Here is a 25,928-nt window from a genome sequence, read left to right as displayed (position 1 = left end):
TATTGCACAACAATTTACAAGTCCTGACATAGATGCAGACGGCCATAGATGCAGGGCCCAATAGGGTACATTATGGGAACTGGTAGGCAATACCATATAAGATTTATACTTACCTAGATACACGGGCTCCATAAGGTGGGTAGCCATAAGCTGTAACAACTTATAAAAGATTACGGGAGTCAGATATTCCATGATATCCCTGATATGTTGCCTGAGGGGGGTGGGAATTTGACTAAACCCGCTGACGGAAGTTATACCAACCATTAATATTTTGACTCATAAATTAATTCAATGCTCTGATAGACCTGGAGAAGGGACAAACCCATTTCCAGGACTCACATCTAGCAATGTAGCTGGAGTGTCAACCCCTGGACATCTGGCAACCTCATATAGGCTCAGATCAGATAACTTTATCCACTATCATGATGCCATACTATTACTTAGTACTGCACTAGTTAAAGTTGATCGAGGTTATACTAGGTTTAGATTATATTTGTTGTATTATATTGTTGTTTGCTATGATCTTTACTTCTTCAACAGAGGTCATGTTTGTTAATCCCCTCCCTCTTGCGACATTAAGATACAGATGATCTGTGGTTATGTTTTGGAACACTTCTCCAATAATCATTTCCTATTACCGTCTACACGAAGACTCAATCCTAAAATGAATAGCTATTTAGACCCCATTGGATGACGTTTATTTCATTTAACTTTCATACTAATAGTGCCCCCCCCCCAGGGGATAGGCCCCCCACCATTCTATTATACTATCACATTATATCAAATCATACTATAGTATACTATATTGGAATTTTGTAATACTTTTTACTCCATGCTCTTTTATATTGTAATCCACCCACTCTTAGTATACCCGCTTATGATAATAACAAGCCCAGACCCCTCCACTTTCTAAGGCTCTGCCCCCCCTTCCCCCCCCCCCCACCCAATCCCCTGAAGTAAGGGGTTCTCCTCCCCTTACCCTCCTACTGAACGTGTTTGTTAAATATCACCTGGAAATCCCTGACCTATTTTTCAGACCTTTTAGGGGATTCCCCTTCCCCCCCCCCCAACCCTTCTATTGAACGTACAAGTTACAGAACATCTGAAATTCCCTTTTCCACCTTTTTACACTTTGAGCTTACTTTGTAAGCAGTGGAAAATAAATCCTATAGAATTTCACTTAAGTATTCTTTTCATGTATGTCGCCATGTTATTTCATCCACTATGATCATAATTTGAAATTGGTTAACTATATGTAATTGTATGACTTATAAGGAAATTACTGTTACCTTGATTTGATTGAACCTCATTTGCTTGTTTGATTTTACTCTTGGACCTCTCTTCCTTCCCCCCCGTCTCTGTCGGTCTTATCTTGGACCCCACATTCTTTATCCTTTTCTTCACCTTTAGCTCTCCTACTTCTCCCCTTTATCAGTACCTTCCCTACTTTCGTCCCCCTTCCACTCCTCCCCCCCCCCCTTTTTTTTTCTCTCTTCAAATATGGCATGTTCACCTCCCCTCACTTTTACCACGTTAAACGTTAGAGGATTAAATTCCCCAACTAAAAGAAGCCTTTGAGTTAACTACTTGTCATCGCTAAAAACTGACATTGGCTTCCTCCAAGAAACCCATTGGGTAGATGGAGAGGAATTGAGACTTAAAACTCCATTATTCCCTTATATACAGTCAGAGTCCTATGTGGGCAAAAGTAGAGGAGTTGCGATCTTGATCAATCAAAATCTATCTTTCCAATGCCTACATACAGAACAAGATATAGAGGGGTGGTATGTAATGGTAGTATGTAAGCTGAATAATTGCATGTTTACTTTGGTTAATATTTATGCTCTCAATCAAGGGCAACTGAAATTTCTTAGAAAGACCTTCACTTTGGTCGATAAAATTAAACAAGGAACTGTCCTTATAGGAGGAGATTTTAATTTAGTTTGGGATCCAGAGTTAGATAAGAATTTTTCTAGATCAGGTTCTAGTGATTCCAATACTAACTCATCTGCCCCAAGGTTACGAGATTTGGTATACCAGTATCAGTTGTTTGATGTCTGGTGGTCCCTACACCCTTCAGAAAAGGATTATTCCTATTTATCTCCAACACATAGATCCTATTCACGGATAGATTATTTTTTTACGGATTCGTGGACACTGAATGATGTCCGCACAGCCAAAATATCTCCCTGTTCATGGTCGGACCATGACGCTTACATCCAGACCCAGATGGAAATTTCCACAATTCCTCTGGGCGGATCCCCTTTTCCTAGGCTCGCTACAAGAGGCAACCACTGAATTTTTCAGACATAATTCAGAGGAAGACACCTCCCAGCAAACTAGATGGTGGGTGTTCAAAGCATACATCCGAGGCTTTTGTATCAGCAAATTAGCTAAAGCTAAAAAAGGATAGAGGGGGACCCCTTGGTAAGTTGGTATGTGACCTCCGAAAAGTAGATAGATTGAATAAACTTAACCCCACCACAAATCTCTCTGATGAAATCTTCTGCCTTAAATGTCCCTCATTAAAGAACGAGAAACTGAAAGAGTTCAGGAAGCTGCAATGCGGTTTAGACAGCTCATGTACTCTAAGAGCAATAGAGCGGACTCGCTTCTAGCAAAAAAACTGCGGCAAAGAGCAGCAGGGGCACGTATCCCTTCATATCCCATAAAGGCCAAACTGCGTTTACCTCTGCAGATATCGGCTATATGTTTGCGGAATTCTATTCCAAATTGTATAACATAGAAGCACATGAGCGCCCCAAATCGGCTACCATTCAAGATATTTCTAACTTTCTGAAATCCTTAAACTTACCACAGCTGGTAGAGGCCGACAGTGAAACGCTGAAATGGCCGTTCTCATCCAGAGAGATTGAGAATGTTCTAAAGCAAATACAAAACAACAAAGCCCCTGGACCAGACGGCTTCACAGGTACATTTTGAAACCACAACTTATGGGAATATTGAAGAACCTCTTTAATGAAATTAGGGATTCAGGAGATTCACAGGGAATTCCTAGAAGCTACTATTATCCCCATCCCCAAGCCAGGAAACGATCAAACAGAATGTAGTAATTATCGTCCCATCTCCCTCATTAACCTGGATACTAAGCTCCATTCGAAGCTAATCGCCAACAGAATTGTCCACTTACTTCCCACAATACTACATCACGACCAAGTCGGATTCACGTTAGGTAGGCAGGGACCAGATAATACTAGACGGTTGATCTCAGTCTTCACAGAAGTGAATAGACTAAATATCCCTATGGTGACTCTGTCGTTGGACGCTGAAAAGGCCTTCAACAGAGTCAGATGGGACTATATCTGGGAAGTCCTTCACTCTTTTGGGTTTCCCGAACCATTCATTACAGCAATTAGGCCCTTATACTCAACCCCACATGCGAGAGTGAGTGGCATGGGATTTTGCTCTCCAGAGTTTCCAATCCACAATGGAACTAGGCAAGGCTGCCCCCTTTCACCACTTATATTTGCACTGGCAATGGAACCTTTTGCCCAGAAAATTAGACAAGATGACCTGATTACAGGGATTCCCTTCTTGTCACCCCCAGAAAATATAGTCCTTTTTGCAGATGATGTAACCCTGCTTCTAATGATGCCATTGACTTCCATACCCACAGTCTTTAACGTGATTCACCACGTGAACTAAGCTACTATAAAATCAATTATACCAAGACGGAGGGATAACCCATACAAATCGACCAGCCAACCTTACTAAGGCTCCAGTCTCTCTATTCCTTTTCATGGTCTACGCAGAACCTTAGGCACCTAGGTATACTTTTAAGTGCAGATCCGGACCAGATTATTTGAGACAACTATAGTCTACTGCTTCATAATCTCTGAGGTTTAATAGACAAATGGGACTTTAAAGAGCTATCCTGGTTAGGCAGGGTTGCTTCGGTTAAAATGTCTTTGATTCTGAAGGTTCTATATATATTTAGATGCATCCCGCTTAATGTTCCAAAATCCACTCTGTTTCATATACATAAGCTTTTCGCTGACTATATATGGCAACACAAGACGCACAGAATAGCCTATAATACACTGCACAGACCATTCCCTCGAGGAGGGATAGCTGCACCTAATATCTTCACCTACTATGAAGCAGCAAGGCTATCGCATGTCACTACATGGAGCATTAAAGAAGATAGACCAGGCTGGTATCTTTTAGAGGCCTCGGGGATACCGGAAGACCTGGGATTGATGAACCTAATTTGGATCCCCAATAGTAGGAAACTAAAACCCTATCTTCATAATGTTATAGTGAAACATAACTTGGTAATTTGGGAATCCTTAAGGAATCGACTTTTAATTGCTCCCCATCCCTCACCGATGCATAGTACAGTGGGTCTAATTTGGGGCCTTAAGAATATTCACTCAGGTGACTGGGTATTGAGGGGATATTCCGCGATTGGAGATTTTTTTGACCAGCATCAAACTCTAGACCTTCCATCGATACAGGCCAGGTTTCATCCGGCTCTACCCTGCTTTCCCTTTGAATCCATGAGAGTTCTCAGTTTTCTGAAGACATGGGGCTTTCTTACTACTTCTACTAGGAAACCCACTCCATGGGAGGTCAAATGGAGTAAGGGCTCTAAGCACTTTAAGCCCCTCACATTACACTGTAATCTACTCCTATCTGATCTTATCCAGGGGGTACCATGGCAATATAAGGCATGGATTAGGGAGGTGGGTACCAACATTCATGATCAAGGCTGGGACAATGCTATTTCCCTCAAGAAAAGGACTATACATTGTGTCACTATGCTGGAAGTCTATGTTAAGGTACTGTTGAAATGGCACAGGACACCTGCCCGACTTGCCAAAATGTATCCAGGATCCTCGTCCCTGTGTTGGCGAGAGTGTGGAGATGAAGGGACTGACCTTCACATTTGGTGGGAGTGCCCGAAATTATCCTCACTCTGGAGAGAGGTTAAGGACATGTGCAATTCCCTACAATTAATGACTCAGATATCCCCTCTTAGCGCTCTTCTGCATATAATGGCAGGAGATATAAATCTGAAGTTGAGGAGACTGCTGGTATACATTTTCACAGCTACTAAGCTATGCATAGCGAGATCCTGGAAATCTCTAGAACCCCCAAGTCTCTCAGAAATTAAAGGTGTGATTGACTATATGGCAAAAATGGAGAGATACTTTTACAACTCAATTGATCAGATGGACACCTATTGGCTAATATGGGACGCTTGGCTAAATAAGTAAGGTAAACTTTTATATATATTAAAAACCAATCAGCTTTCCCCTTGTTTTTTTTTTTTGTTTTTTTTTTTTTTTCTTCTTCTTCCTCTCTCCCCATCTAGCTTCTTTACTTGCCCCCTATACCACCTTTCCCCTAACCCACCCTGTTCCTGTCAGTCCACTCTAACCACCAACTTAATGACCTTTTGTATCGAACACTCAGTAGTTAAGTGAGCTTTAAGTCATTAAAGTAGACATTAGATGACCTCATCAAAGAATATGTTGCCGATTTTGTACTGATGATGTGACATACCATAGTTGTTTACTTCATATTTTAATAATATGGACAATATTTGTACCAGCATATCACTATTTTGAAACTTTGTATACTATTGCAATTGTTGAACTATGTTCCACATAGAATGTTTTTTTTTTTTTATTGTATAAGTTTAAACTTGATGTTAACTTTGGATTCAAAATATTCAATAAAATACTTTGAAAAAAATAAATGAATGAAAATGTTAGCTCATGGATAAATAACTGGATAAAAGACAGGTAGCAACGAGTAGTAGTAAATGGATTATACTCAGATTGGACAAAGGTAATCAGTGAAGTCCCCCAGGGATCAGTAATGGGCCCTGTTTTTTTAAATATTTTTATTAATGACTGTGAGCAAGGATGAAATAGCAACATCTCTATTTTTGCAGATGATACAAAGTTGTGTAAGGTCATTAGCTCAGAGCAGGATGAACTTGATTTACAAGGGGATCTGTAAAAATTAGAAGTATGGGCAGGTAAATGGAAAATGAGATTTAATACAGGAAAATGCAAAGTTCTACATTTTGGAAGTAAAAATAAGCATGCAATGTATTATTTAAATGGGACTAGACCTAGCCAAACAGAGGAGGAAAGGGATTTGGGAGTAGTAATAGATAACAAGCTAAAGATGGGTGCACAATGCAGGGCAGTGGCTTCTAAGGATAATAAGATACTAGCATGTATTAAAAGAGGCATTGTTGCAAGGGAACAAAGCATAATTATGTCACTATATAAATCCCTGGTAAGACCTCACCTTGAGTATGGAGTGCAGTTCTGGGGACGGATCTCAAAAAAAAATTGCAGACTTGGAAAAAGTTCAGAGAAGGGACACAAAGCTAATAAGGGGAATGGAGAATTTAAGCTATGAGGTTTCTCTAGAAAAAAGGCGCTTGAGAGGTGACATGATTACTTTATATATATTTAATGCTGGAGGAAAGATTTAATCTCCTGCAACTGAAATGGTTTTCCACTGTAAGAGTAATACAATTGTGGAACTCATTACCAAAGGAGGTAGTGAATGCCAATACCTTAGATACATTAAAGAAAATAGATACATTTCTGGCTAGAAACAGAAATCAGGTATATGATTGCTTTTATTAAATGGGTCACCTTTTAATGGGATTAATTTAAGCAAAACTGGAGCTTTTTTGTAAGTATATTAGATTTGTATAGGTTGAACTCAATGGACTTCGGTCTTTTTTCAACCTCATCTACTATGTTACTATGTAATTAGGCTAATTGAAAATCGCAGGTGTACTCAATTTTGTTTCAGTGATCACAGGCTTTCTAACTTGTGTCAGTGATCACAGGTGTATTGACTTTTGTTGCATTGATGAATATATTTATATATATATATATATATATATATATATACATACAGTATCTCACAAAAGTGAGCACACTCCTCACATTTTTGTAAATATTTTATTATATCTTTTCATGTGACAATACTGAAGAAATTACACTTTGCTACAATGTAAAATAGTGAGTGTACAGCCTGTATAACAGTGTAAATTTGCTGTCCCCTCAAAATAACTCAAAACACATCCATTAATATCTAAACCATTGGCAACAAAAGCGAGTACACCCCTAAGTGGAAATGTCCAAATTGGACCCAATTAGCCATTTCCCCTCCCCATTGTCATGTGACTCGTTAGTATTACAAGGTCTCGGGTGTGAATGGGGAGTAGGTGTGTTAAATTTGGTGTTATTGCTCTCACACTCTCTCATACTGGTCACTGGAAGTTCAACATGGCACCTTATGGCAAAGAACTCTCTGAGGATCTGAAAAAAATAATCGATGCTCTACATAAAGATGGCCTAGGCTATAAGAAGATTGCCAAGACCCTGAAACTGAGCTGCAGCACGGTGGGCAAGACCATACAGCGGTTTCACAGGACAGGTTCCACTCAGAACAGGCCTCACCATGGTGGACCAGAAAAGTTAAGTGCACATGCTCAGCGTCATTTCTAGAAGTTGTCTTTGGGAAATAGACATATGACTGCTGCCAGCATTGCTGCAGAGGTTGAATGGGGTGGGGGTGGGGGGTCAGCTTGTCAGTGCTCAGACCATATGCTGCACACTGCATCAAATTGGTCTGCATGGCTGTCGTCCCAGAAGGGAGCTTCTTCTAAAGATGATGCACAAGAAAGCCCGCAAACAGTTTGCTGAAGACAAGCAGACTAAGGACATGGATTACTGGAACCATGTCCTGTGGTCCAATGAGACCAAGATAAACTTATTTGGTTCAGATGGTGTCAAGCGTATGTGCCGGCAACCAGGTGAGGAGTACAAAGACAAGTGTGTCTTGCCTACAGTCAAGCATGGTGGTGGGAGTGCCATGGTCTGGGCCTGCACTGTGGAGCTACATTTCATTGAGGGAACCATGAATTCCAACATGTACTGTGACATACTGAAGCAGAGCATGATCCCCTCCCTTCGGAGACTGGGCCCCAGGGCATTATTCCAACATGATAACAACCCCAAGCACACCTCCAAGATGACTACTGCCTTGCTAAAGAAGCTGAGGATAAAAGTGATTGACTGACCAAGTATGTCTCCAGACCTAAACCATATTGAGCATCTGTGGGGCACCTCAAACGGAAGATGGGGGAGCGCAAGGTCTCTAACATCCACCAGCTCTGTGAAGTCGTCATGGAGGAGTGGAAGAGGACTCCAGTGGCAACCTGTGAAGCTATGGAGAACTCCATGCCCAAGAGGGTTAAGGCAGTGCCGGAAAATAATGGTGGCCACACAAAATATTGACACTTTGGGCCCAATTTGAACATTTCCACTTAGGGGTGTACTCACTTTTTTTGCCAACAGTTTAGACATTAATAGGCTATGGGCTCCATGTACTAAGCCGTCAATTCATCCGTCATTGTAGACGCGGATAAACTCGCCGTTACTCGCCGCGGGCGAAATGGTGTCCGCTGTCGCTATGTACTAATATTCCCCCAATAAATAGACAAGTCGGAGGCGGAGCCTGGAGGAGCACAGTGATGGCTGCTTAATCACTGTGCTCTGTGCATTGAAAGCAGATAAAAAGCTGCAAAAGTTCAAATAATGAGCTAAACTAGCTAAAATTTAGCAGACAATCTCCATGAGACTAGTGGGACAAAATTGAGTCGAGGTAAATCACACTGAGGAGAGCCTGCACGGCAAGGATTCAAAACAGACACCCACGCAGTGAACACCTCAGAGCGCCCGCCATTAAGGGAGCCGGTCACAGAGGACCATGGAAACAAGCAAGTGGGGATGAAGATGAAATCCATCTGTTACCGTAACACAGCTTAACCCGGCTCCGGTAAGAGATCTCAATCAGCCACTTGATACAACGCAACACATAGTTGAGATAAGAGGAGGGGGAACTGAATAGTGCTATAAGCCGCCATTACTACACTATCCTGATAGGATCTTTGGCATATGACATATTACACAGCTTACAGGGACCGGGAGCCAGCACATAGCATGCAGAGGCATAAATGTACATATCTTGAGACCCTTGCAAAAAAGCTTCAGAGAGCAGAGGATTAAGCAACAGAGATCACAAATGACAGGGCCCCAGCATCCGGTATATGACAAGGAAAATGTAAATGCGCAATCAACAATATAGATATATCCCAAAGCCATTAGCAACTATCCAGCAACTGAAAAGTTCACCCCCTACACAGGGCAAGAGCCAGATGATACCATAAAGCCCCAAAGATTTATTTAGGGGAACAAGCATGTGAAAGGCAGATATCGAAGGCCCACAGAAAGTTATATACCGGCAGCTAAGAGACAGTAGCTCATCACAAACCGCACAATTATTTGAGGCACAAATGTCTATATATGCTAACTGTTCTATGAAGCCAGATGTCAATTCAGCATATGAGGTAGTGGGACACTGATACTCGGATCTCAAAGATATTATATTTAGCATTGCCTACCCGGCTTGATTTATCTGACTACAAACAAGGGACAGAATATTCCCCTTCCCCTTCTTTTCTTTTTCCTTCTGCATAAAATATATTTGTTGGTGCAGGGGACAACTATGTCTGTTAGAAAACAGAATAAAGCAGGACCCAATGCAAAATCGCAACATCCCTTTTTTAAGTCATCTAAAGGAGATAAAGGACTAGGGACAGATACTGTACCATCAGAGGAAGACATGGACTCTGACACAGACTCCCAAACTACTAATGCAGATCTAACCCCAGCAACAAAAGCAGATATTAATAATCTTGTATCTAAACAAGACATCAACACGATCTTCGATAAGATGTGGGAAAAGATGGATACCTTACAGACCACAGTTACCACTAGTCTAGCAGATATTAAACAGGATATCAAAGACCTAGGAACCAGAGTTGAATCACTCGAAGAGAAAGAGGAGACAACAATGGAAGAGATAAGTGCATTGTCCCAAAATATGGCCTCCCATCAACAAGATATAGCTGAAATTCATGACAAGATGGAGGATTTAGAAAACAGAAGCCGCCGATGCAATCTAAGGTTGAAGGGAGTCCCCGAAGCCGTCACACCTTCGGAGCTGCCTGATTTTCTTTTGCAGCTATTTCAAGCTGTTACAGATAATAAAGAAGATGGCAAATATGAAATAGAGAGGGCGCACAGGGCCTTACGAGCAAAACCCAAAAAAGGAGATCCACCAAGAGATATAATAATAAAGATGCTGCGTTTTCGAGAAAAAGAGGAGATAATGACAGCAGCAAGAAAGAACCCGACTTTCAAATTTAAAGGCTCAGTTATCCAGTTCTTTCAAGATTTATGTTTAAGAACACTGCAAAGGCGAGGTACCCTGCGCCCTCTCACACAACTTCTACGTAAAAACCAGATACCCTACAGATGGGGATTCCCATTTTCCCTCAATATTCAACACGATGGGAAGAATTTGTCAATTAAAGATCCAGCAGAGATCCCAGAAATATGCCAATACTTCAAACTCAACTGCCCAGACATACCTACCTCATCCCAGGGAAACAAAGAGATACATCAGCCCTCCCAACAACCAACGGACAGATGGTCCAAGGTGGCAAAGAAGAAGCAAAGAACCTGAAGTCCCATCAATCTTTCAATATCATATTGGGAACTTAACTTTGAACATAACTAAATCAAGTTGCAGCATTTGGGGGGGACCCTCACAGGAATACACTCCTAATGCTGGAAACAGTTTACAACACCATATCAGGAACTTAACCAAAGGATAAGCAGAACTGAGTTGCAATAATCCTGGAGGACCTCGACAGTAATGGACTCCTGACGCTGAGGACAAGTTGCAGATGAGTACACTTCTGTAATCTGTTAAATGTATATTTAGATTGGGGGGAAAGAAGGGGTTTCATGTTTATTTCTCCTCTGGAGCCATTAGCTTCAGCGGACAAAACAGGTATGCTATGCACCTACTAAGACTGTCTTTGGAGCTGCCAAATATTTGGAGGTAGCCTAAAATTAATCTGAACTTTATCATACTAAGACTGCCCTTAAATACGCATCTAGCTTTACAATGCACATCCGCCTAGATGTGTAATCACCGAATGTTATTAGATGTTATATACAATTTACACGTTACTGTTTTTTTGTTTTATTGTTCTATTTTTTGTTTTTTAGTTAATGTTATCAGTTCAGTATGGGATTGCTCATACTACACAGTCACTAAATTCAACCGGTCACACACTAGGTATCTTTACCCAGACCCTCACAAGGTGTCACGACTACTAAGAAGAAGATTTAAGGTAAATTATAATATGAATGACTATATGATGTGTCTCTCCCTGATTGCTTGCAAAACAGTTTTAGATCCTTATTTCAAAGTACACTTAAAAAGCAATGGTCATGTTAGAGATCATACATACATTATAAAATATGGATATATGGACCATTAACTTAATATCCCACAATGCTAGGGGTCTGAATTCAGATATCAAACGTAGGACAGCAATCACACAGTATAAATCCTTACAAGCAAATATAGTTTTCCTTCAGGAAACTCACTTTATGAAGGCTCAGATACCGAAATATTGGACCAAGGCTTTTCCACAACACTTTCACTCCACATCAGACACAAAAAAACGTGGGGTATCTATACTTATACATTCTTCATTGCCCTTTGTACATAGGGAAACAATAGAGGACAAGGAAGGTAGATTTCTAATTGTGAGAGGTCAGATCCAGGGAACTGATATTACCCTATGCAATATATATGCTCCTAATGATAAACAAGATACTTTCATTAGACATATTACACACCTTCTGACAGAGTGGTCTCAGACGAGGACGATTCTGGCAGGCGATTTTAATGTAGATTTTACGCTACAATCTAGAGGATCTCACCTTACGCTCACTAATAAACAGAATAAGCAATGCAAAATGACTAAACTAATACAAGATCACCTAACCACACTTGCTCTAATAGACTCCTGGAAAGCTTTATATGGTCACACAGACGACACTACCTTTTTTTCAGCAGCACATAAGACATATACAAAATTAGACTATGTTTTTGTTAGTCAGTTCTTACAACCTATATTGATAACTTCGTCCATTCACTCCTGTGTGTGGTCGGATCACTCTATAGTGCAACTCAAATTAGGCAGTATTCAGGTACCAAATAGGAAAAGAGTTTGGACATACGATCCAATCTGTCTAAAAGATCCTATGGTCCACAACACAATCACACAAAGTATGCTGGAGTATTGGGACATTAACACAGGATCTACAGATAATCCTATTTCAACATGGGCAGCTCATAAGACTTACTTGAGAGGACTGCTCATTAAAGAAAAATCTATCTTACTCCGCAAAAACAACACACAAAGATTAACTCTCCAAAAAGAGATAGACACGCTAGTGAGACAACACAAACTTACACAATCTGGAAGTATACTTACGCAACTCAATGACAAGCGCACAAAACTAGCAGCAATTCTAAATGATCAAGCGGTAAAAGCAGCATTCCGACTCAAGACAAATTACTATATTTATGCTAATAAACCCGACAGATATATGGCGAATAGAATTCGCGAGAGAACAAAATTAGCTACAATACCACAAATTCAAAAACAAGACGGCACCACTACATCCCACCCGCAGGAAATTGTTGATTGCTTTGCTCAATACTATAGCACGTTATACGAGGGAACTCATGTCAGCCATTCCCCACATACCGAAACCATACTTACTAAATTACTAGACGAAGCCCAACTCCCCTCCATTACAGAAACAGAAAGAGATGACCTTAACAAGGAAATCACTATTAATGAGGTACAACAGGCTATCAAAGATCTAAAGCCAGGGAAGGCCCCGGGTCCGGATGGTCTGCCCGGGGAATATTATAAACTATTTAAAGCCTCATTAGCCCCACATTTAGTTAAATTCTCAAATTATATTATGCAAGGTTACGAGATTCCATCTGATCTTCTAAGAGCTAAAATAGTTGTCATCCCTAAACCAGGGAAAAACCCGAAATGCTGCACCAGCTATAGACCTATATCCCTTATAAATCAGGACTTGAAAATTTTCACTAAGATTTTAGCAAACAGGTTGAAATATATCCTCCCGAACATAGTACACCCAGACCAGGTAGGGTTTGTTTTAGGTAGAGAAGCACCGGACAATGTTCGGCGCATAATCACTGCAATAAATCACCTAGACCACACTAGAACGCCTTCTCTGGTCCTGTCATTGGACGCGGAGAAGGCGTTTGACAGAGTTGACTGGACATACATGTTCACGGTTCTGGACAGAATGGGATTTGGAGGCCCTTTTGTAGAAGCCTTGAGAAGCATATACTCTAACCCCATGGCTACGGTAGGTGCCATGGGACATCACTCTGGGCCCATTTACATACGAAATGGCACGAGGCAGGGATGCCCACTATCCCCGTTGCTATTCGCCCTATGCATGGAACCTCTGGCGGCTAGTATTAGACGCTCCCCCGATGTAACAGGACTTAAAATTAAAGACACTGACTATAAAATCACCCTCTTCGCGGACGATGTTCTGCTGACGCTGACCAGACCCCTTACGTCTTTAACAGGCCTCTATGATATCCTACAGAGGTTCTCTATTGTGTCAGGATATAAGATCAATATGGATAAAAGTGAGGCGCTAGCAATATCTTTACCAGCCCACACAAAAAAACTAATCGAACTGAATTTCTCATTCTCATGGGCCAAATCATATATTAAATACCCAGGAATTAAGTTAACGGTTCGCTATAGTGATTTATATAATACAAACTATCTCCCTATGTATAGAGAATTGCGAAGAGATATGGCTAAATGGAAGCTTCTTAACTTTTCTTGGTATGGCAGGATCTCTGCAATAAAGATGAACCTATTACCAAGAATCCTCTATTTGTTTCGGACCTTGCCTATACTAGTCCCAAAAAAAGACCTAAAAACCCTTCAGACAGATATTATCTGCTTTGTAAACGGCAAAAAGCAATCGAGACTCCCTTATAGAGTACTAACTAGACATAGACAATTAGGGGGGGCAGGGGTCCCTGATTTACTTAATTATTACGACGCATCTAGGCTGGCCCAAACTGCGCTGATGGGATCCTCAATAAAATACTTGGTGTGGATAGACCTAGAGAAGGAGATAGGAGAATTAGATTCCCCGGGAGATTTGGTTTGGGACAGACTTCAACCCCAAGGTAAAATCAAAAAATACTCCCAAACCACAATATTTTCGATTGATCATTGGACAACACTAACGAAAAATGAAAAACTGATGCCAAGCTTTTCCTCTAAGATGCCACTTAAATACCTTATTCCACATGACTACCGAAGACAGTTAGACAAATGGGAAAACAAGGGTCTGTACCGGGTAGGGGACTTGCTAGCACATAACAAACCACTAACCTTCAATCAACTAAGAGAAAAGTTGACACCCATTCCCCTACATTGGTATTTATATTTACAGATTGCATCTGCACTAAATCGATATATACCACACATGCACAAACAGATTAGCACTACATTGGAGAGATTGTGCTGTACCCCCTCTAGACCCAAGAAATCCATTTCACTGTTATATCTTGCGTTACAAAACTTAATTAATGAAAATAAACCAGCGGTCATGCTCAACTGGGAAACAGATACACATTCAACACTAGAGATAAGCGAATGGCAGGAATTGTTCTATTCCTCCTGTAAGGGACTAATTAGTGCCGATTTAAGAGAAAATAGCCTTAAGACCATTTTTAGGTGGTACCTAACCCCAATCAAAACGTCACACTACACTGAGGGGAGAAGTAGAAATTGTTATCGTGGATGTGAGTCGACTGGTACATACATACATATGTGGTGGGAGTGCCCTGGTGTGACTCACATCTGGACTAGACTATCGGTATTTCTCAGCACCCTTCTAGATGAACAGATATCACTGACCATTTCCCAGGCGTTATTAAATGCTCCACTTCCAAACTTTAATAGGCATATTAATACCTTCATTAGAATACTCTGCACAGTCACGAGAATAGGAATAGCCAGACACTGGAAAGAGGGAGTACCGACATGGTGCGAGATACTAGAAAGATTTAAACTAACATATTCTCTATACGAAATGGCAGCAAAAATTCTAGATACGACGGAAAATTTCCAAAGGATTTGGTTCTATTGGATAATGCATCCACCTTAATATGATTATCCTAATCTAACCTGATAGAACAGTAAAAAGAAACATGATGGGAGTGGGAAGAAGGTAGGAGTTTTGGAGAGACATAATTATGAAGACTACATTGAGTTTACTATATCATATTCAGAGGTGTGACACATCAAGAGTACATTCTAGTGACCTAAAGTTATGTTTAGTTAGTTTTCTTTTATTGTAATAAAAATCCACATGAGAGATAGGTGTCTTTCATAAGAAATATATCAGGTATGCCTTACTGACTTTGAGACTTGATTGTATGTTGTAATTCCATGTGAAAAAAGATAAACCTCAAACTGTTAAATTTAGGAACTAAAGGGTTTATATGCCTGACAAGCTGATAATGTAATCAACTGTAAAAGACCGATATTGTATTCAATGATGTTATTTCAATAAAAATTATTTTATCATAAATAGACAAGTCTAGCCCGCCGCGAGCAGTTGCGGATTGTTGATAAATTTGACGCCTCGCTCGCCGCGACTAAGCTGATGGTACTTAACTTTCAGTTGAATTGTCTGGCCAATTATTAACACGTGACATGCAAGGTGTCACGAACATCATAGTAGTCGCGGGAATAGAATTTTGCTCCTATAAAAGTTCAACCTATCTAAACAACTTTATTATTGATCAAAATTTTTTGAAGAGTGATAACAGAGCGTTATTTTTGTAATATTTATTTACAATTTGGATATGGCTTCATCTGGATCTGATAATATATAAATATTAATATAAAAATAATTATAAAGATTGACAACTAACAATACAAATTTAAATAGATTACTCTTTATTTACAGTCGACAAATTGGGCGCAATTTATGTACATGGAAATGAGAGACAAATTAGACGCCAGTTATGCTGTAAGTACAATGCTGATATTACTGCCTTTTATATATGTCTAGACTGGCGTCCAGATTGACTTTCCTATTGTTTTGTACCTTGCCCGCCACCTAAAAGGTGGCGAGGCAAAAATAGCGAGGTGGGAGCGGAAATTGTAGCGAGCAGACAAATAGATTTTTTAGTACATTCGTTTTTTGGCGAGTTGGTGGTCAAATGTGTCTAATTACAGTGAAAAATGGAGCGGTAGCGAGGTTTGGCGGATAAGTACGCTCGCAATTTTAAAGATGCGAGTTTTAACATAATTGATGGCTTTGTACATATCAGTTTGCGAGTTTTGACGCGAGATTTGTTGCGGGTAGCTCGCTGACTGCTTAGTACATGGAGCCCTATGTGTTGAGTTATTTTGAGGGGACAGCAAATGTATACTTTTATATAGGCGGTACACTCACTATTTTACATTGTAGCAAAGTGTCATTTCTTCAGTGTTGTCACATGAAAAGATATAATAAAATATTTACAAAAATGTGAGGGGTGTACTCACTTTTGTTAGATACTGTATATATATATATATATATATATATATATTCAATCCCAGAGGCAGACCAGCTTTTTTACTGTTTTATATATATATTTATATATACTGTATATATATATAAAAAAAAATCTTTTGTAGGCATAATAATCTTCATGGATGAATCTCATACTTAATAATAACACTTGTGTTGACGCTTTGTAGTGAATACGTCAAGTTTACCATCACTTTAAGTAAAAGTTGTGTACATTTAAACAAGAAGGAAGTGCACTCAATACCAAGGTATCTATTGCTATCACTCGATGAAAATGTGTTTATTCAGCACAAAAATATCCATAAAAAGTAAACAAAAGCCCTCTAATACATTCTGAAAGTTATATAACTGCATGTAATAGACACTACTATAAAGAATAATATGCACAGATACTGATATAAACATCCCGTATAAAACAGTTTAAAAACTTACTTACAATCTCCCAGTTTAGCTCAGTTGAAAAGTTTAGCTGGAACACCCACTAAAAATGGGTGTATAGCAAAAACAAAAACAGACACTCCCACCTCCCCTTTCCTCTGCATATGAAAAGACCCTTTACACAAACAGGAGCAAGCTGGGGTAGGTATACATCAGTATTCTTTAAAACAACGTGGCTTGGTTAGGAGTCTGAAAATCAGTGCAATGTTATTTAAAAATAAGCAAAACTATCCATTTAAATAAATAAAAAAACTGGGTATATGCTGTATAAATGAATCACCTACAAAACATTTATGCAAAGAAAAATCTAGTGTATAAATGTCCCTTTAAGTTTATAAAAGAACATTTTTTAAAAGGGACATGAAACCCAATTTTTTTCTTTCAAGATTCAACATGCAATAATAAAAACACACACACAAAACATTCTAATTTACTTATATTATCAAATTTTCCTCATGATCTTGGTATCTTTTGTTGAAAATCAGGTATGTAAGCTTAAGAGTGTGCATGTGACTGGAGCCGTAGTTTGCCAAAATGTTGATGGCAGCACTTTTTCTCTGCCATATATTACTACAGACACCTACCTAGGTATTTATTTAACAAAGAATTTAACAAGAACAATACTGCAGTCCACTGCTCACAAGCTTCTTATACATACAAGACAATGACTACTCATACGGATCTAATAAATAAACAACAATATGATATATAATATAATAATGTTAGATTACTGCTAGCTTTTCATATGCAAACGTTCTTGCAGACAGATATAAAACCTTAAATGCAATGCTATGAACATTTGTGTTAAACGCTGTCTACAGGAATGCATGGATCTAATTCCTTTTAAAAACATCAGCTGTAGTATTAAGAAAGTTTGACTCTTTATCATATTACAATTGCAGGATTCGCTACAAATAACTTTTTTTTGTTAGCTGTATTTTATAATGGTTTACATACAGTTCCCTGATTATAGACATAAACAGTAAATTAAATCATAACTCAAGATGCAAAAAATAAAAAATGTTACCTAATGTAAACGCAGACAGCCATGTTGCTGGATAGAGAAACATGCAGCTCCGGAACCTTAATGCTTACAAAGCACAGGATGTTACTGCTTTCTCTACTGTTAACCCTATTGTGTCTAGAAGGCTGCTTTAGGAGGGAAGTTAAATAATCAGACGTTAATGTTTGTACAAGTTAACACATGCCCAGTATTTACATGATGCACAGTGAAAGAGAACAGCAGAGGATTCTGTGCTCTAGGTATAAGTAAAAGTAGCATAAACCCGTCAGTTAAAGGGACATGAAACCCAAATTATTTTTTTTAATGATTCATATAGAGAAAATAATTTTAAACAACATTCAAATGTACTTCTATTATCTAATTCACTTCATTCTTTAGATATCACTTCATTTGTTTAAAAAATAGCAATGCACATGGGTGAGCCAACACAAGGCATCTATGTGCAGCCACCAATCAGCAGCTACCGAGCCTATTAAGATATTCTTTTTAACAAAGGATACCAAGTGAATGAAGCAACTTAGAAAATAAAAGTAACTTTGAAAGTTGTTTAAAATGACATGCTCTTTCTAAATCATGAAAGAATTTTTTTTGAGTTTCATGTCCCTTTAAGTTTTATACATTATACTTTTATACCTATAAGCTGGAAATATTTTCCACTGTTTGAACAACATAATGTTCAGCATGGATTGGTGTTTATTTTTCTTCTTAAAATCCTGATACTGTATTTCTTTTGTTTTATTGATTGTTTTTCCCCAGCTTTTAAAGGGACATTAACCCCTTAATGACCACAGCACTTTTCCATTTTCTGTCCGTTTGGGACCAAGGCTATTTTTACATTTTTGCTGTGTTTGTGTTTAGCTGTAATTTTCCTCTTACTCATTTACTGTACCCACACATATTATATACCGCTTTTCTCGCCATTAAATGGACTTTCTAAAGATACCATTATTTTCATCATATGTTATAATTTACTATAATTTTTTTTTTATAAAATATGAGGAAAAATGGAAAAAAACACACTTTTTCTAACTTTGACCCCCAAAATCTGTTACAAATCTACAACCACCAAAAAACACCCATGCTAAATAGTTTCTAAATTTTGTCCAGAGTTTCAAAATACCCAATGTTTACATCTTCTTTGCTTTTTTTGTAAGTTATAGGGCCATAAATACAAGTAGCACTTCGCTATTTCCAAACCATTTTTTTTCCAAAATTAGCGCTAGTTACATTAGAACACTGATATCTTTCAGGAATCCCTGAATATCCATTGACATGTATCTATATTTTTTTTAGTAGACAACCCAAAGTATTGATCTAGGCCCATTTTGGTATATTTCATGCCACCATTTCACCGCCAAATGCGCTCAAATACAAAAAATCGTTCACTTTTTCACAAATTTGTTCACAAACTTTAGGTTTCTCACTGAAATTATTTACAAACAGCTTGTGCAATTATGGCATAAATGGTTGTAAATTCTTCTCTGGGATCCCCTTTGTTCAGAAATAGCAGACATATATGGCTTTGACATTGCTTTATGGTAATTAGAAGGCCGCTAAATGCCACTGCGCACCACACGTGTATTATGCCCAGCAGTGAAGGGGTTAATTAGGAAGCATGTAGGGAGCTCTTTGGGGTAATTTTAGCTTTAGTGTAGTGTAGTAGACAACCCCAAGTATTGATCTAGGCCAATTTTGGTATATTTCATGCCACCATTTCACCGCCAAATGCGATCAAATAAAAAAAAAAAAGTTCCCTTTTTCACAAACTTTAGGTTTCTCACTGAAATTATTTACAGACAGCTTGTGCAATTATGGCACAAATGGTTGTAAATGCTTCTCTGGGATCCCCTTTGTTCAGAAATAGCAGACATATATGGCTTTGGCGTTGCTTTTTGGTAATTAGAAGGCCGCTAAATGCCGCTGCGCATCACACGTGTATTATGGCTAGCAGTGAAGGGGTTAATTAGGTAGTTTGTAGGGAGCTTGCAGGGTTAATTTTAGCTTTAGTGTAGAGCTCAGCCTCCCACCTGAAACATCAGACCCCCTGGTCCCTCCCAAACAGCTTTCTTCCCTCCCCCACCCCACAATTGTCCCGCCATCTTAAGTACTGGCAGACACTCTGCCAGTACTAAAATAAAAGGTATATTTGGGCTTTTTTTTTTTTTTTTTTTTTAGCATATTTACACATGCTTCTGTTTAGGATCCCCCCCTTAGCCCCCAACCTCACTGATCCCCCACCAAACAGCTCTCTAACCCTCCCCCTCTGCCTTAATGGCCGCCATCTTGGGTACTGGCAGCTGTCAGTGTCTGCCAGTACCCAGTTTAGTAAAAAAAAAGTATGCTTTTTTTTTTAAAAATGCCCTTTTCTGTAGTGTAGCTCCCCCCCCCAAGACCAACCCCCCACTCTATCCAGATCCCTTAGATGCATATTTAAAACTTTTTTTTGTACTTTTCTCAACATTTTTTTCTGTAGTGTAGTGGTTTCCGCCTGCTCCCGCCCCGTGCACTCGCCCGCCTGCCGCCCCCCGTGCACGCGCGCACGACCATGCACGCCCCCGTCGGTCCCGCCCCCGATCCAGCCCCCCTCCACTCCACACGGTCCATCGATGGCCGCCCACCCGCCTCCCAGACTGGCTCCCACCCACCAACGATACCGGCCATTGATGTCCGGTGCAGAGAGGGCCATGGAGTGGCTCTCTCTGCATCGGATGGCCAAGGGGGGTTATTGCAGGATGCCTCGATATCGAGGCATCACTGCAATAACCGGAAAGCAGCTGGAAGCGAGCAGGATTTTTAAAGGTACATGAAACGCAAAATTAAACTTTTTTTCCTAAGATATGGAGACAACGTTATTCAATTACTAGTGGGAATATCACTCCTGGCAAAGAGCACCACAGCAAAGCTGTCAATTGTCACTCCCCTACCCATAATCCCCAGTCATTCTCTTTGCCTCTGTCAATGGAGGAGATGAAGTTTGGCGTCTGAAGAAATGAATTCCTTTTTCGGGTACTTTTCCCTGCAAGCATGGATTTGGGTTTAGCGGAGTTCACGTCAATCTCTTCAGTAGAGTAGTGGTGGCTTTTAAGCAGTTAGGAAGTTGTGAGGTAGTCCTTGCTTGTTTCCTAACACATTGCTGCCCATGGTACAGAAAGCCAGAGTTGGTTACTCTGTTCTTTCTTTTTCTACAGGTCTCTGTTAGGAGTATTTGTCCTTTCACGCCTTGTGAGCTGTCTTCCTGTCATATGCAGTAGATGGGGACATTTTTAAAATCCTTTATACATGATTTTCTTTGGCAGTGGGCAGGCACATTATGTATGTTAGGTGTTAATCTTCCCTTTATTGGGACATTTTTCCTCTTTGGGCTAATTTTGTTGAAACGCTTTTTAAGTTGTGGCTTATGTTTTATACAGGGATTTATATATAAACTTAAAATTTGGCAGTTGGTTTTCTTTGCTTGCTTGTATAAGTGTTATGGTAAAGCACCTCAGCTTATCTGAGGTGTAGGGGGACTGATTGGTTTATTATTTTTTAAGAATTTTTGCATAACGTTAAGCGGCTGTGGTATTAACAGTTCTTAAAGTGACAGTGTATTTAAAAAAATGCTACAATTTGGGGATTTTTTTTATTTAGTATTATGGACATGAACCAAGACTGTGTCTTTTGCCAAATGCTTGTTATGCCTTGAGGCACAAATTGTTTTGCCTATCCAATGCTGTGCTGCATGCTTAGCTAGAACACTTCAATTTAAAGATAAAGTGTTGCCCTCTGAGCCAAATGTCTCTCAGGATGATGCTGTTCAGGCAATGCCACAGCTTTCTCCTCAAACGTCCCAAGCCTCTATGGCGTCACATACAGTGCCCTGCAGTTTCTCTCAGTCTCCTGGAGGAGTTTATTTGCCTGCAGATTTTGCTGCACCGGTATCTTCTGCGGTATCTGTGGCATTATCTGCTTTTCCTATGCTGGGAAAACGCAAGAGGATAATTAGACATTCAGATAGTAAGGTTTCTGTTTCACCTACTGCTACGCAGGTTGCCCTACCTCATAAGTCTGATGAGGAGGATACGTTGGAAGCCTCTGAGGGTGAAATCTCAGATTCGGACAGTATTATTCCTTCATCTGATACTGAAGAAGTAAACTACAGATTTAAGCTTGAATACCTTTGTGTGGCTGAGATTATTTCACAGGAATTGGAGAAGCCAGGGATACCGTTCCCCCCCCGTCTCCCGTCTTTAAAAAGATGTTTCCTGTTGCTGACTCCATTAAAGATTCATGGCGCACGGTGCCTAAAGTAGAATTGGCTATTTCTACTCTGGCTAAGAGAACTATGATCCCTATAGAGGATAGCTACTCCTTTAAGGATCCCATAGACAAAAAGCTGGATGCTTATTTGAAGAAGATGTATGTTCATCAAGGTCTTCAATGGCGTAGCCAGCAGCCTAGACAGTCTCAACTTAGCAGAGTTTTAGATAAAACCTGTCATTATTAGCCCTGAAAAGCAAGATTTAGGAGCTGATACCCAAAAAAAACAACAACTTTGGAGCAGTATTTACTCACTGCAAGCCTGAAATCTTCAGGAAAGAATAAGATTAAAGCAGGCAGAACTATAATCCCTGATAAATAACTGTACATCAGGATTTACGGTTTGCAGCTCCAGACATAGGCCTGAAACCTGTGAGAGGGAACAACGTCATCTTCTCTCAGAAGTGCGCAATAGACACTGCACACACACACAGGGAATATAACCTGACCCATCTTTCCTAATATACCCTGAAAACCTACCTCAAATAACTATTTTTAACTTTACTGCAGTACACTACTGAGGTGGTTTTAATTTATCACTCCTGGGTCATTAGAAGGGGTGTACTGTTGTGAACTGCTGGAAGTGTGTGATTGCTGAAGCCTCCATCCTGGGGACAACTTTATTTGAGGGTGTGAAATACTTTAATTGGGGCACCTCTCCCCCACACGTGAACCTCAGGGGATTAATTTTTGACTGCTCAGGTGAACCGCAGACTAGGAAACAGGATCACAGTTTTCATGCTCACTAGCCCTGCCCTGATCCTATCTCTTACACCTGCTGCAGACTACTGCTAAGTAGTGACCGCTACTTGGGCTGGTACACACGATCTCCTCCGCTAAGAGAGAATTAACTCCTGGTATCCCATGCTGTGAGGAAAGTTCTTCAATAGAGGAATAACACCTGCAATAACCCCAATAAATATCACTAATATCAGCTGTGGTACCCCTTATACCCCTACTCGGCCCAAAGGGCCTTTGAGGTCCTGAGTTCCCTCCTTATCTGACCCATCCTACTCTGACTTAGACTCTATAAGAAGCCTCCAATATAGAGACTAGGGGTATTTTCCAAGATATTTACTCATTCTAAACCCTAAACTCCTACTGTTTGGTAGGCCCTGTGGATACACCCACCCTCACCCCTTCCGGACTAATCCTTCTGGCTGGTGGCTTCCACTTACCTTTTCCCCTTCCTGTGGTAGTGTGTCTCAGGTCGTATCCCCCAGATCCCTGAGGTGTGGGTGCTGGACTTAAGATCTTGCCTGTAACCACTCCTGAGTAGCCTAACCTACCTGATTCTCTGCATTATCCTACTCTGGGCCAACATGGAGTAAAACCTAATATCTAGGCCCTGCTGACCCCGGGATGTAATACTCTCACAGGGGAAGAACACAGTCACTCAGCATTGATCACTTCTGTGCATATTTCTTAGTCTCACTATATACCCTTGTGTAGAAATGTCTCAAGCATTTAAAAAAAAAAAAAAAAAAAAGGTCCTCTGCACCAACGCGCACTGTTGTTGAACACTTCCGCAACCAAACAATGTCCACCCAGACTTCATCTGAAGAAGAGGTACTCAAGGACACGGTCACTCACCATTCTCAAAATCTTCCAATGATGAAGACTAGAATCGATCCTTCACACCACAATGAACCTCTTACTATGGACTCTATCAAATTTCTCTTGGCTAACCACCATGAATCACTCTCTAAAAAATTTGATAAAAGTCATGCAGAACTCAAAAGGGATATTGCGAGTATTGGTGATAGAACAGACACCCTTGAACGTAAACAGGAAGATCTAACAGTTGACCATGCAATACCCCCAGACGGCAGCCTCTCTTGACAAATGCTCAGGACTTTAATATCTACCACTACTCTGGCTGAACTTTCCAGATGAGATTGTTGTAACCCCTGCCAGGATAACAGAGAACTCTAAGTTTACGTAGCCATGTTGCAAAAGTATATTTAGATGACCCTTCTTTATACTTACCCCATTGTTTTAGATGTTTCTTTACAGGTTCACTCTTACTCTCTGGCTGCAAATGGGGATTTCACCCATCCTCTGATGCCCCTCCTCTCTTCCTAACCTCCCCCTCCCCTTAACCCCTCCCCTCTACTTTTCCAGCACTAACCTCCTATCTACACCCCCCTCCTTACTACCCTTGACCTTCAATCCACACCTCTACCCTTCTCTCTCCTCCCCCTCCCTCCTCTTCTTTATCCTTCTACCTCCCACCACTTACTCCCCCCCTTTCTCCATTCCCTCACCATACCCTTCACCCCTTACATCCCTCCCCAACCTGCTCTTCTTTCCGTCAGCTCCTCCCCTTCCCTCCCCCCCTTACACACTCTCCCTTTCCCCTAACCCCCCCCCCCCCAATACCCCCTCATGCAGCATTCTCAGTTGATAATTTGACAGGTCCTGAATTCTTACCACCATCCAAACTAAACTTATCTACTGGGACACCGGAGATCTCTGACATGCGGGAGAAAGGCCCAATGATTGTACAAATATGCTGTAAAGTATATTTATGCTCTTCTCTATGCTCTCTATGCTTAATTTATTATTTATTGCTGGGGTCATTTTGCTTGTGACATTTTTCTTGCAGGGTAATCTTGGTATTTGATCTCCCGCTAAGGGCTTAGCCTCCCCTATGTTGCTTCCCCCCTTCCTCTCCTACTCCTTCCCTCTACCTTCTCTTTCCTCCCTTTCCTCTCCCCTTCCTTTTGCCCCCCTCCCTTTCTCTCGATTCCTCCTCCTCTCCTCCATTACCTCTCTTCCCCTTTCTCTCCTTCTATTCCTTTCCCTACTACCCTCTTACTCCCCCTCCAGATCCCCCTTTCCCTTATCCCCTCTTTACCTGGTTGGATTAAGATGTACAGCTTGATAATCTCACAGACGAAATCACCAACCAGATCTTACACAGAGGGGGGAAGAGGAAGAGGATGATTATTTTTTCTCATGATAATTGATGGATTACCATAAATTCTTCAATAAGCCCATTTATTCTATTCTTACTGTAAGAGTTATATAGTTTGACTGTGTTAAATGTTACATGTTATATTTTGTTAACCTTTGTATGCTGTCAAGTTCAATTGCCTCCCTTAAAGTGCCTTTAGGTTTGGGACTAAACTCGGATTACCTCCCTCACAGCCCCTGACTTCTGAACTATTCCCTTGAACTTGACACATACATTCCCTATATCTCACCCCTGGTACGACTCCAGGATACCCTGTATCAGTTAAAGGGACAACATTAGTTGCCCTTACGTTCTTGAATCCCGGGGATCAGCGGGGCTAGGACCCCTTATGATAGCTCCCCCCCGCACATTTTGAGCTGTGACCTCTTGGTTTAACTAATAGGTCACTCACAACGAAAGTGAAATGATAACACTTTCTCCCCTTTTTCCTAACATATCCCTATTTACCTGAACCCCTCCCCACAGAAGACCCCTGATTCTGTAGATATAATACTTGAAGGGGAAATACTCCCTCCTTGACTTTCCATTTGCAGTATACTACTCTGAGCCGACTTATCCCTGGACAGTACCCAGATCCCTATCCACTAAATGA

General features: G+C 40.4%; 1 protein-coding gene across 2 annotated transcripts in view; it reads right to left on the bottom strand.

The window, feature by feature from the left end:
* Positions 1-25,928, bottom strand: part of ABCG2 (ATP binding cassette subfamily G member 2 (Junior blood group)) — a 409,410-nt gene that overhangs the window by 378,532 nt on the left and 4,950 nt on the right. The window contains exon 1 of one of the 2 annotated variants that reach the window (XM_053703300.1): positions 18,061-18,118. The exons of the other annotated variant lie outside the window; for it this stretch is intronic. Within the exon in view, the coding sequence (XP_053559275.1) occupies positions 18,061-18,103 (43 nt within the window). The 5' untranslated portion in view covers positions 18,104-18,118. Of the gene's footprint in view, positions 1-18,060; positions 18,119-25,928 lie in introns of those variants that run through there. 2 annotated transcript variants of the gene reach the window in all.

This window comes from Bombina bombina, chromosome 2 (assembly GCF_027579735.1).
Source record: "Bombina bombina isolate aBomBom1 chromosome 2, aBomBom1.pri, whole genome shotgun sequence".
NCBI lineage: Eukaryota > Metazoa > Chordata > Amphibia > Anura > Bombinatoridae > Bombina > Bombina bombina.
Note: the sequence above shows the minus strand (reverse complement) of the source record. Positions and strands in the feature narration are given on the sequence as shown.